The sequence below is a fragment of the Ictalurus punctatus genome, chromosome 6 (genome assembly GCF_001660625.3).
Source record: "Ictalurus punctatus breed USDA103 chromosome 6, Coco_2.0, whole genome shotgun sequence".
NCBI lineage: Eukaryota > Metazoa > Chordata > Actinopteri > Siluriformes > Ictaluridae > Ictalurus > Ictalurus punctatus.
The window spans coordinates 25,474,242-25,487,622 of record NC_030421.2 but is presented as its reverse complement, the minus strand read 5'-3'; the positions used below and the strand labels follow the sequence as shown (position 1 = coordinate 25,487,622).

General features: G+C 37.0%; 2 protein-coding genes across 6 annotated transcripts in view; one reads left to right on the top strand and one right to left on the bottom strand.

The window, feature by feature from the left end:
- Window positions 1-5,185, top strand: part of spc25 (SPC25 component of NDC80 kinetochore complex) — a 25,852-nt gene extending 20,667 nt beyond the window's left edge. For 3 of the 4 annotated variants that reach the window (XM_017469032.2, XM_017469030.3, XM_017469031.3), the window contains exons 3-7: window positions 1,019-1,084; window positions 1,179-1,325; window positions 1,451-1,555; window positions 1,695-1,793; window positions 4,135-5,185. In XM_017469032.2, coding sequence (XP_017324521.1) covers window positions 1,019-1,084; window positions 1,179-1,325; window positions 1,451-1,555; window positions 1,695-1,793; window positions 4,135-4,271 — 554 coding nt within the window. In that variant the 3' untranslated portion in view covers window positions 4,272-5,185. 4 annotated transcript variants of the gene reach the window in all.
- nostrin (nitric oxide synthase trafficking) lies at window positions 4,498-13,381 on the bottom strand. 2 transcript variants are annotated; one of them, XM_017469842.3, is made up of 16 exons: window positions 13,140-13,381; window positions 12,868-12,986; window positions 12,263-12,346; window positions 12,070-12,132; window positions 11,906-11,987; window positions 11,550-11,612; window positions 10,779-10,877; window positions 10,050-10,175; window positions 9,870-9,968; window positions 8,967-9,092; window positions 8,682-8,790; window positions 8,391-8,479; window positions 8,175-8,300; window positions 6,420-6,657; window positions 5,979-6,062; window positions 4,498-5,880 (listed from the first exon to the last, which is right to left on the bottom strand). In XM_017469842.3, the coding sequence occupies exons 2-16, from the start codon at window positions 12,978-12,980 to the stop codon at window positions 5,744-5,746; spliced, it is 1,638 nt and encodes a 545-aa protein (XP_017325331.1). In that variant the 5' UTR covers window positions 12,981-12,986; window positions 13,140-13,381; the 3' UTR covers window positions 4,498-5,743. The 2 variants fall into 2 exon arrangements, with proteins under 2 accessions (XP_017325331.1, XP_017325330.1); XM_017469841.3 differs by having other exon boundaries at window positions 12,868-12,953; window positions 13,140-13,380.

Here is a 13,381-nt window from a genome sequence, read left to right as displayed (position 1 = left end):
TATACAGAATTCTTCTGACTGATCACCTGTGTTTCTTTCCTGGTCTTTTCTGTGTTTCTTTCCTGGTCTTTTCTGTGTTTCTTTCCTGGTCTTTTCTGTGTTTCTTTCTTGGTCTTTTCTGTGTTTCTTTCCTGGTCTATTCTATCCTGATGAGAGTGGTCTCTTCCAGCATGACCGGGTCCTCATCCACAGGGCATCAGGGCTCACTGAACACTTTGACGAGTATGAAGAAGATGGAACTCATATGCTATGGCCTTCCAAGTCACCAGATCTCAACCTGAGTGAACGGCTGTTGGAGATTTGGATGCGTGGTGGTAGATGGTGCTCTCTACCTCTACCACCACCACCATCACAACACTAATTGAGGGAATATCTTTTGGAAGGATGGTGTTTCAATCCTCCAAACAGTTCTGGAGACGTGTAGAATCGCTGCCAATGCGCATTGATGACGAAGCCACTTCATGTTTTTTGTCCTTTTAATTCTAGTACAACATGAATAAAAGATTTAAAAGTTGAAATAAAGCATTCATGATTAAACATTTAACGGACAACTCTGGAATTAGTGATTGAATTTCAATATGAAGCTACAGAATTGCTACAAATCATGAAAAATGTGCCTTTCAAGATCGTATGAATAGGCCAAATGAAACGGTTATAGAGAGATTGTAGTGTTCTCAGGGACATTATTCCCACGCTTAAAATCATCTTCCATTAGCTGTGCTGTGTGTAGTGCTCTCAGATCTGCACAATACCCTGGAGCTATACCATTTAAAGATGAAAATGTTTCAAGCAGGACTTTGTAGTCAACACAGAACTTAATAGGCAGTAATTGTAGCTTTAATAAGCTTGGAGCAATACATTCTGACTTTTCTTTTCCTACTGCAGGCCGCTGCGTTCTGAACTAGCTGAAACGTAAATAAAGAGACAGCAGGACTTTCACCCTGCGACACTGCAACTGTACAAACTGGAGGTTATTGTGACATTGAAATGAAACTGACATGCATCTTTTGTTCTATAGATACATGCTCGAAAAAATGCTGGGACGACGAGACCATGTTCGAGACCATACAGGTTTATACGGAAGGTGCGCGCTCACTTTAGCGTTTGCGTTTCCATCTGGAATCTGTTTTGTTACGTGAAAAGTACGAAACTGAGGAAATGTTATTTTCCATTTTAAGAGCTGAAACGTCAGAATTCCGTCATGAGGGAGAGAAGTGGAGAACGGCCAGAAATCTTGGGATCGATCCAGGACAAAGAAAGCCATAAAGAACTCCTTATTCAGAAGATTGAGCAGCTGAAGCAAGAGCAGGCCAAGAACAGAGAATGTATGGAATCTGTTTGTACACACACACACACACTTACACACACTTCCTGTATGTTACACTCTCTGATCAGTGTTTAAAGTCATTACTCATGTTTTTGCTTTTATGTTTTTCACTTAAAATTTAAGTGATTCACTCACAAAACAAAGCCAACAAGGACCGGCTAAAGAACCTGAACAAAATTAAAGAGATCTTCCAGGAACGGCTAAGCCTCGAGATCCGAAAAATCCAGGGTAAGCCTTTTTCATTTCTACATTTTCATTGGATATGAAAATCTGATTTAATCTGGATGGTATCATTTATTATTACTGATTGTACAAAAACGTCTAAATATAATCAGTATTAATGTCTGGTGTGTGTGTGTGTGTGAAGGTGAGAAGCTGCAATTCATCTTCAGAAACATCAACCACAAGAATCCACAAAGTGCCTACACTTTTCTTTTAAGGATAACTGAGGATGGAGTGTACCAGAGTAAGTCAGCGCAGTTACTTTACTACCCTGTACAAAAACCTATGCTGTATCCAAATTCGTCTGTTATCCGTACTAAATAGTATCCAAGATTATAATTAGTGTATCCCAAATCGTAGTATGTTGAAATGAGTATCCCAAAAGGTACCTGGATGGTCTACTATTTCCGGTAGATTTTGGAAGTGTGGATCTGTGGACACTTTTCTATTGCCCACAACTCCTTGTGTGAGGGAGAAGTTGTTTTGTGACTGTTTGCTTCGCCGGATTCAAGGACGTGTTTTGGAGAAGAGTAAATTTAAATGTGGAAAAATAAATCAAGGGAATGGGGAATTCAATTATATAGCAGAAATTATATAATGAATGAAGAAAAACTGAAATGCAAGGAGGAGTTTATGGTGACAGTGTGCGTAACTAGGCAACAACTTTCATCTGATACACACTCAAAAGTATGGACTTTTAATTCACAAAAAGAGCACATACTTTTATTGCCTAGTATAAGTAGGCGAATTGGGACACTGCATTAGTCTGAAATGCTTGGATTTTAAATGCATGAAAAGTTTATGCCCACTATTTTACTGTGTGTGTGTGTGCAAATAATAGGAGTTAATCGAACTAGAGTTCAGGAGCCATTCACTTAATGGAATGTTACTGTTCACAACTGCAAGATGATACAGATATCCTCATGTTTGTATGAATAATAAGCTAAGCAAACAAATTGACTGGTTAGACTAGTTAACCATGTCTAAAGATCATCATTCTTTTTAAAACAAAAAGAGGGTGAGCAAGAAGGATGTGTTTTTGTCCCCCCCCCCCAAAAAAATAAAGAAAGGGCACATGGACATAGACATGGATCGGGCTGCAACTAATGAATATTTTGATAGTTGATATCATTTATAATTTTCCAGTTAATCGATTATTTGGGTTATTAATAAATAACAAAATAATGTATTTAAAATATTTCTTTGCAGCTTTTCAGTCAACTAATACTACTACAGAACTCTTTACTACGCTTAGTTACATAAAATCTCACAACAATATTACTTGAGGACGTGAAACACATGTATTAGAAACATTTATACCATGGTCTATGTGAATACTCGATTCTGATTGGCTGGAAGGTGTGTGTTAAATCCGTTTAATGCACAGGTATTTCCAGTCAGTTTAATCTCCATTCTAAAGTAATGCATTTCCTATGAACGATCGTAACCATAGTAACATACAGTTAAACTCGCAACTTCATTATTAGTAGAAACGCATCACAGATGCAGGTAATTCTCTCTCTCTCTCTCTCTCTCTCTCTCTCTCTCTCTCACACACACACATTCTATTTTTTTTCTCTCTCTCCCTCTCTTTCTTTCACATACACACACACATTCTAATTTTCTTTCTCTCTACCTCTCTCTCTCTCTCACACACACACACACACACACACACACACATTCTATTTTTCTTTCCCTCTCTAATAACTGTAATCTCGTCGCATGACTTTATCTCTGTGTGTGATTTTAGAGCGGACAGATTTCTAGATCATATGTAAAATAACCATGGAAAATGAACCATTATTTTAATCTTTTCAGTCAAGTTTTGCAAACATCAGTGACTACTTTAAATTCTCAATGCGGGCGAGTGATCAAGGTATAATCCATGGCTAGGTGTGCTTTACACCATTTTAATGCACTCAGCGGGGGCAGTAGGGTGGTTCTTTGCCTCCACGTTGTGCATTAAAATCGTGTAATGCACACCTAGCGGCGAATTACCCCTTACATATTGTACTGTATACACAAAAAATTCTCAAGGCTCCCGGGTTGATGATAGTAGTGTAGCTACTTCATTCCAGTAGCTTGTTGCCTGAAGTGATGTATGTGCTTGATAAAACAAATCAACCACTTGTGAATGAAATTCTTTGGCAAGTATATTTATTATCAAATTTTTATTGATTAGTTGTTTCAGCCCTCTAGAATAATGAAGGAGCATGAGGAACAGGGAATTAATGAGCAGACCGCAGTGACCCATAATTTACAGTTTAGAACATTCATTACACATGTGGCTTTTGTAAATGCAAACCTGCCCATGGAACTGTTCAGACAGTCCACATTTTTACTTGCCCACAGCTTGTGATGCTAACCACACCAGTGCAAAAACACAGAATAACTGGTTCAGGTCTTTTAGGAGCCAAGAGAGAATAAATATGAACCGTCTTGGTGTGCATGAAGACAGGTTTGAGAAATGTCACGCACTGATTCAGTCTATTACCGAAAAAACCAAAAACGGTTGTAACCCAATATAAAAGATGATTGAATGCAAAGCAAAACAGGATTTATTAAATATGATTTTTCTCTTTCAGTTGTCTCCTGTGATCCTCCCCTGGCACAGATGGATCATCTGGAGCGTCGACTGCAGGAGACCAACAACCTCTCTGCGTTTCTGTCTAATGTCAGGAAGGAATTTGTCGCACTAAACAATATTACAAAGACTGCCTAACTCTGTACAGATATTAATGATAAGCTCAGTCCAGTACATTTTTAACTGTTAAGAAGCTATAATACAGTTGGCCTTTTACTGGCAAGACTCTTCAGTAGCCTGTACTGACTTATGCTTGTGCTTATTTTTTTTAGCATTGTACTTTTAACGTTCTTATTGTTATACGTGTGTGTGTGTGTGTGTGTATTTTTGGACTCTCTTACATAATAAAACACACAAAAAAAGGTTGGGTCATAATGTTCTTTATTTTATTCCTTATGTGCAGGGGGGGAAAAAGTGGCTAAACTGCTGAGACTGAATTACACCGAGCAAAAGATTTCTGACTGCTGCTTGTCACTAATTTTTGCAAGCATCAGGAGGAATGTTATAAGTACATTTTCACACAGTTACAAAGTATGCAGCCAATAAACAACACGGAACTGATATAAATGAACTAGATGGAAAGTTATATTCATTTAGCAATCCCAATGACATCAAACATTGTTTGCAAATTATTCATGAGATACAGAACAGTTCGCTGTTCCCACACAATCTCAGGGGGAAAAAAGATTGTCGGTAGTGTCTCGTACCTTTTACTTACGTTGTAAATGGTACGTAATACATCTTTAAAATGCATTTAATGTACATAATTGGAATTTTAGGTCGAGTTTTATGTATTTTATGGTACCTTTACCTATACAGACCATTTCCTCTGATAGTGTATGACTGAAATGTGTTTATATAGTTGTTATTATTATTGCTGTTGTTTTGGACAGCATGGTCTTTAATGTCAGTAGCCAGTAAGAGGAGTATAGTATTGAAATTGTTGTTTTGGTAGTATTTATGCTTTGTTAAAGTAGAGGTCAACACCAAAAAAGAAATTTTGTTCAAAACATTTTTGCCTGATCCTCAGAATTCACACTCCATCCAACGGGGTTTCCAAGACTGACACACACACCTGCACATGCATGTAATTATCCAATCAGCCAATCATGTGGCAGCAGAGCAATGCATAAAATCACACAGATGCAAGTTGGTTAACGTTCACATCAAACATCAGAAAGGGTAAAAATCTCTCAGTGACCTGTTTGGTCGACTTCCTGTCAGCTCAAACCAGTCTGCCCATTCTCCTCTCATCAACAAGGTGTTTCCACTTGCAGAACTGCTGCTCATTGGACGATATTCACACCTTTCTGTGTAAAATCTAGAGACTGTTGCATGTGAAAATTCCAGGAGATCAGCAGTTTCTGAAATACACATACCAGCCTGGTACGTCTGGCACTAACAACCATACTACACTGAGATCTTATTTTCCACATTCTGAAGTTTGATGTGAACACTAACTAAAGCTCTTAACCTGTATCTGCATGACAGTATGCATTGTGCCATACAGTGCTTTGAAAAAATAATAAATAATCTAAAGGAACTTGATGCTTCTACTCTAAACACTACTCACTGCAATATCCTACACTACCATCAAGTTCTCTGGTTAATTAAGCATCAGAAGACTTGGCCATTTTGAAAACATGCAGCTCTTCAACATAATTAGAAGGAAAGTGCCCTCTCTTCCCGTTCAGTTCTCCATACCACCATCCACTGCTGTCCTTTTGAAGTATGTCGAGAAGATCTCCTTATAAAAAATCGGGAGGAAAAAAACCTTTTAATACAGTATGCGCATATAAACCCAGTCTGTAATGAATCAGGTGTCTTTAGTAGCTGTAAATCTACCTTCTTTCATGTTCAATTCGTCCTTTTTCTCTGACGAGAAGTCATATAAAGCCTTACATTTACCTCCAGTGCAGAACTCAGCACCTGGAGGACGGAATCACCACGTAAGATTACACATGAACTTGATCTTTGACATTTTTTAGACATTACCAGTTTATATCCTTTACGGTCAAAAAATGTAGTGATAAAGTATGTATTTTAATAAAAGTAAAAGGTAATAAATATTCTACTTATAAAGACTACCAAAACGTAATAAAAATGCAACTATGCTGAATTACATCACGTGCTTTTGGTATAATAGCTACTGAAAAATATTGAAGACTATAAAACAGAAAAAATACTGATATTATCTTCCTAAAGCCTAATCCAAATATGTATAACAATGTCATTTAAACCATGGAAACTATTACAGAGTATGAGATCATTTAAGGGGATCCTTACATTCCCTGGTTTCCTCCTGAGACCTTGATGATGCGCCACTGATTTCAGACTCGTGCTTGTGTGTGTGTTTTGTTGCTCCACCGCTGGCCTCTATAGAGGGAACAGAGTCCGGACGGTCTACACCATTTTTCGCTGGAGCCTTAAAAATGACTGAAGTCCTGAAAGACTGACGTGATCGGAATGACGTCTTTTTGATCCGAACTGGGCGAGGCAGTTTAGCTATGCTGTGCTCAACTTCCTGATTGAATAAAATGAATGTAAGATGGCCTTAAATACATATTAAATAATAATCCTTATACAACGCTGTTAAAAATTATTTTTCCTGATTTCTTCTGTTTTTTGTGTACATCTCAAACTAAATAGTTTTAGATCAAATGAAATCAAATGAAATACAACATAAAGCAAAGGCAACCTGAGTAAACACACAATACAGTATTTAGTTATTTATTTATTTATTGAAGGAAAAAAAAAAAAAAAGTTTGTAAAAAATCTGGTTGTTCTAACTTCAGCAACACTAACTGCAACCAAACGCTTCCAAGACCAGTCTTTCACTTACTTCTAGGATTGGGATTTACCCCTTTGCTTTGGATCATGGTCCTGCTGCATAATCCAGTTGTGCTTGAGTTTTAACTTACAAACTGAAGACCAGACATTCTCCTTTAGGATTTTCTGGTAGAGAGCAGAATTCATGTTTCCCTCAATTATTGTAAGTTGCCCAGGCCCTGAAGCAGCAAAGCATCCCCACACCATCACACCTCCACCACCATGCTTGACCGTAGCTATGAAGTTCTTTTTGTGGAATTCTGTTTGGTTTACGCCAGATGTAACAGGACCCCTGTCTTCCAAAAAATTCCACTTCTGACTCATTAATCCACAGAACATTCTCCCAAAAGGTTTGAGGATCATCACGGTGTGTTTTGGCAAAATTCAGACAAGCATTCATGTTCTTCTGGGTTAGCAGGGGTTTTCACCTCGCCACTCTTACATAGATGCCATTTTTGCCCAGTGTCTTTCTGATAGTGGAGTCATGAACAGTGACCTTTATTGATGCAAGACAGGCCTGTAGGTCCTTTGAAGTTGTTTGTTGTTCTTTGTTCTGTGGCTCTTTTTTGACTTCCTGGATGAGTAGTTGCTGTGCTCTTGGAGGAAATTTGGAAGTTTTGACACTTCTGGGAAGGTTCATTACTCTGCCGAGTTTTTCCATTTGGAGATAATGGTTGTCACTGTGGTTCGCTGGAGTCCCAGATCCTTTGAAATAGCTTGTAACCCTTCTCAGACTTATGTATTTCAGGCACCTTCTTCCTCATCATTTCTGCAATTTCTTTCAATTTCAGCATAGTGTGTTAACCAACTTCATGCTGTTGAAAAAGTTCTATTTAAGTGGTGATCTGATTGAACAGGGTTTGCAGTAACCAGTCCTGGTTGTGTCTGGTCCAGCTGAACCACATTATGAATGCAGTTTCATAGATTTGGGTAACTAAGGGAGCAAATACATTGTCACACAGGACCAGTTGGTATTGGATAACTTAGAAAAGCTTCAACAAATAACATTATCATTTAAAAACTGTATTCTGTATTTAGTCAGGTTGCCTTTGTTTTATCTTCGATTTTGTTCTCATTTCTGAAACAACCTAGTATGAGATATACACAAAAACAGAAGAAATTAGGATGGGGCAAATACTTTTTCACAGCACTGTAGATGAGATATTTGAGACATCAGAGTATATAGATTTGTGTACACACTTGTCTCTGTACCTTTTCTTTGAATTTCGTGATGCTGTCATTCAAACGATGAAAAGGTTTCGCTTTCCCGTCTAACTCCATCATCGCTTGGTTCAGTTTACAGTACGTGGCCTCCAAAAGGTCCAGTTTTAAAATGGACTACAAACAATCATAAACCCGATACTGATGACTTTTATACTGTTTGAATAGAACATAAACGTAACATGTGGAGTATTATTCCCATAATACCTCTTCAAGCAGCTGCTCTTGCTCCTCCAGGTTTTTTTTACTCATGTGTGAGATATTTTCAGTGTCTACTCCCACCATTTTCTCCAGCCCTGAAATTTAATGGCAAAATACATTTTTAAAACAAGTTTTAAACAGATAGCCACTTAGTGAAGCATTACTTAAAGCTAATATTTGAGAATTGAGATGGAAAACAATGTATAAACTTATGCTTGTAGAAGTCTCATTTCAAGTTTGTTTAATCTTTATTTCCTAAGCAATTCTATAAAGTGTACATCTAAAATAAAAATTGACCTTCTTTCTCCTTCCTGGTTTTAAGAATGCATTCCTGCAGTCGCTGGAGTTTCGTTTTCAGTGCATCTCTTCTTCTTTCTTTTTCCATAACTGCCTTCCCATCTTCCTCCTATGATGCACATAAACACAGTCCGTAAAGTATTATTGAATAAAAGACCATAATCATTATTTCATATACAGGAATAACATTCACTTCAGGCTTTAGCTCTAGTATTCCAACATGCAATTATTTATCACGATATCCTGAAAAGGAATGATATGCATATTTATAGTGAAATTTCTCACAAAGTAATCAACGATGAGGAACTCTGCCTTGGTATCATCTGCTGTAACACAGGTGTTTTCCACCAGTGTTTGAAGGTCTTTCTCCACATCCACTCTCCTTATGGCCTCCTCAATCTGCTCCTGACTCTACAGATCACAACAGTTTATTGATTTTGTATACAAGAAAACTATAAAGCAATCATTAAAAAAAAAAAAAAAACATTATCTGTTTACTAAGTGTTTCTATAAGTCATGCAAATCAGGTACACAAATAACTATATTCTATTAAAACATTACAATTAAATTTTTTAATGACATTGAATTCAATTGAATTTTTTGTATAGCACTTTTACATTTACATTTATTCATTTAGAAGACGCTTTAATCCAAAGCGACTTACAAATAAGGAAATACAAACAAAGCGATATATCAAGCGGAGAACAATACAAGTAGTGCTACCGTACAAGATTTATAATTGAGTTCTAGAGAAGCAAAGTGTGTAGAGTAGAGGTGTAAGGGCCAGTGTACGTTTTTTGTTTTTTTTAACAATAGACATACAGCAGCTTTACAGAAACTGGATGTACTGTAGATTTAGATCATTACTGAGCAAGCCAGTGAGGTGACAGTGGCATGGAAGAAACCTTGAGAGAAACCACACTCAAATGGGAAGATCTTCTTTTGTGTGACACCGGAAAGTGAGATTATAAATCATTAGACTTCTACAACGATATACTATAAAGGTAAACAAATACTAAGTGTGTTGAAATAATGTTCACTAGGAGCATAGTGTAAATAGGAGTCCTGGGATAAAGTCTTTATGACTACATCAGCAGTCCTCGTTTTAGAAATGGTGAGAAATATTTTACACACGTGTGTAATTATTAATCAGAATTAAGGTTTGTCTTTCAATAACATTACACTCACATGAAGAAGGGCTTGACTGTAGCGGCACAGGTGGACATTGTACTTGTTCACAGCGTTGCTCAGAGTCTCGATCCTTTGCTTCTCAATTTCCTGAATAATCTGAAATAAATGACTTGTTCAGTCAAATAATCTGCATCAGCCATTAAACAATTCTCTCAATATAACTGATGAATAAATGACCTGATAGCAGCTTTTAAGTGTGTTCTCCCACTTCAGTCTAATCTGAAAGCTGTCCATGTTCATATTGAAGTAGTCCTCATCAACTTTGACTTGAAGCTCTGCTGATTTACTCAATCTGTTCAGCATCTGAACACAAGCAAATGAATGTAACGCACTCTCAGTTTAAGTAAGAATAAATATGTAGTAATGATCCAATTTTCCCTAACATTTAAAAAAAAAAATTGCTAAATTTATATTATGGAAACATTTGTGTTAATGCTGCTACAATTTTTCAAAGAAAGCATAGGAGCGTCAATGCAATTTTTCTGTCTGCGTATTTGTTTTGAAGCATGGCTCTGAGAACACTGTGAAAACATTATGATGTCACATTTTTATACGATTACAGATATGTTATTTTTGTAGAAATACGGCCTAACTGTCTCAGAATGCTCAGATTAGCTGGGGATATATTCAGTCAGAATTCATGTAGAAATGATTATAACAATTTCTTAAGTAAGAATTAAAACATAAGGAAGGCTGTTATATGAAAATAATCAAGGAGGTGAAAAGAATCAAGGTGGTGAGATGACGTGAAGCAGAGTTGCTGTTAGCACCTCGAAGTTGATTAATTTTATGTTTATCAACATAATTAAAGTAGCTCGTTTTATTGTTGTTCAATATTTACAATATAAATAGTGTCTAAAATGGAAATGTAAGAATTCTAGCACTGTCCCCATTACAAAAAAGTACCTTCTGTTTCTCTTTCTCTGTGCAGATGTGTTTGTTCTTTTCCACAAAGCTAAAGAGTGCCTCATGCTCTCTGGTTAAACCGGTCAATTTTTTCTTTGCCTGCGGGAAGAAATATATGTTCTGAGGCTGAAAGCAAATGATCATCTGGTTGTCAAAAAAAAACCCCATAACTCTTATAAAACTGGATGAAGTTTTTAAAAGGTTGTTCAGTCATAATCATCAATCAAATGTTTGATGAAACTGTGAAAATGAAATGCTGCAAAGCCAGAATGTTCTATATCCCATAACAGCTTTTCTTCCCAAGTTCAGTCTATTACAGTATATCACACATGCACTGCTGTCAAACAAGTCAAGGTTTGTTTTAAAATGATTACATTACTCATACTGCACAAAGTCGATAAGGCTGCTTTTATTTCAAGCATTGTGGCACTTAAAGCATTGTGCCCAATTTTGGGTCTCAGATTAGTTGTTTTGAATATGATATGAGGAAAATATTCCAGAATCTCAGTATTCTGGGTTTGAGCCCCATGGTGGGCACCAAACCCAGCCACTGGGGTTGTACAAGCTAGTGCACTCTCAGTGCCGGTCCCAAGCGCGGATAATATGGGAGGGCTGCATCAGGAAGGGCATCCGGTGTAAAACGTATGCCAAATCAAATATGTGGATCATAAACCTGATTTCCATAATGGAGATGGGTGATCAGCTGTGGCGACCCCTAATGGGAGCAGCCAAACGAAAAAGATAAAAGTCATCTTTATACTACTATCTTACCTTTAGTTGTTCATTCCAGTTGGTCACAACAAGTTTTCTTGATTTTTCAATTCCATTTTCCAGCTGCACTCAAATAAAAGCCAAGCAGACATTGTGTTACTGATATCACTTGTTACTGACACAATGTATTGCTAGATCATGTGGTAACATGTCTTTAAATAATGTTTGGAATTTAATAAATATGAGTGCTCTTATAGAATTTCCACTTGTACACATTATATATGTATGTATTATTATTATTATTATTATTTTTTTACATATTACATATTAATATTACATATTATGAAAAACATGTGAAATGCATGCAATTTTTTGGGACGGGTAGGCTTAGTAATGCGTGTGTGTGCGTCACACACTGGTCTCTTCCTCTTGGTGTGTTCATCCAGCATTTGACGAATTTCCACAACAGCATCTTGTTGAAGACCTTGCCCTAGTGTCCTGAAAAGAAACTTAGCTTAGAATTAAGTGTATAAACCCTGAAGCATTTAATTGCAGACAGTTAACTACTGTTATATTTTACCTGTGTGCATCTGCTGTTGAGAACATCTCGTTTGATACTAGGGACCACGCATTATACGTTGAGCTTTAGAGAAAGTAAGAGAGATATTTTTTAAGGACCTGACATACTCAAAATCCAAAACTAACTAAATCTCTCAGGTATTATCTTTTCTTGAGCACTATAAATCATGCTTGTGAAGAGTAAGAGCACTCACTTGCTAGTCATCATTTTGGACACACTGATGAGTTTTCCAGCAAGTTTCTGCAGCCTTTTAGCATAGCTGATTTCCAGCTCCGATCTGTATTTATAGAAGCACACTTATCTGTCCACGCTTAACTTTCAGCATAAAGCAAATATTTATCATAACTACAGTTAGTGGGTGACCCCTGAAAGCATACAAAGCAGTAACAAGGTGATCATGATACCCGATCTCTGTTCTGCATGTCCCTGGGCGACCTGATACAGCAACATGTGTCTTAAATGTTGAACCAGGTTATTAAATAGATACACAACACTAACAATGGTTTCTTCCATCATTAAGTTTAATTACACTCATTTATTCCTCCAGGATGAACTTACAACAGTTTAAACAACTAAACACTAAAAGGTCTTGAGATAGAAAAGCTCTAGATAGATCATCTCAGGCAATGAGTAAAAGAATAACCGCAGCTAGAGTATAATTAAAATTCAACCCATGAGCACTGACTTCAAAAGGGCAAGACTGTCTCTTAAGGGAGAGGCGATTTTCACTTCACTTTGTACTTTATGACCAAATGCATCAAAAGTTCTGACTTTTATAGTGCCTAAATAGACTATTACCTTTGCTGGAATACGGTCACAAGTTCTTTGCAGAAATATTCTCCATTTTTTGAGAATCTCTTGAGGTCCTGGTAGAGCAGGTTGTACTGTAACACGTGATTTAATGACAACATAAACTACTAACAAAGGAGACAATGAAAGCACATTATATACTCAAAGTGTACAAATGGGTATGATTTCAAACTGCAATCAAAACAAGTGCAATAGTTGTTTGGTTTTTTTACTCCATATTGTGTGTGTGTGTGTAATTGAAAATAGCTAAGACCACTCACGGTGCAGGTGCTCAACGGCTCCTTCATCTTCACACTGGCTGGCTGTTTGTACTTTGTTTGTGGTTTGTACTTTGACCATTTTCCTCCCTTAAAGCAAGTGTGCGGAAATCACCTGGGTGGCCTTACCTAATACAAAACCACTACGCCAGAGAGCTTTCATTCAGTCAGTCATTCACATATAGTATGCAGACACTAGATATGGAACTGTACAATGAATTTACAATCATCACTCATTTTCCCCG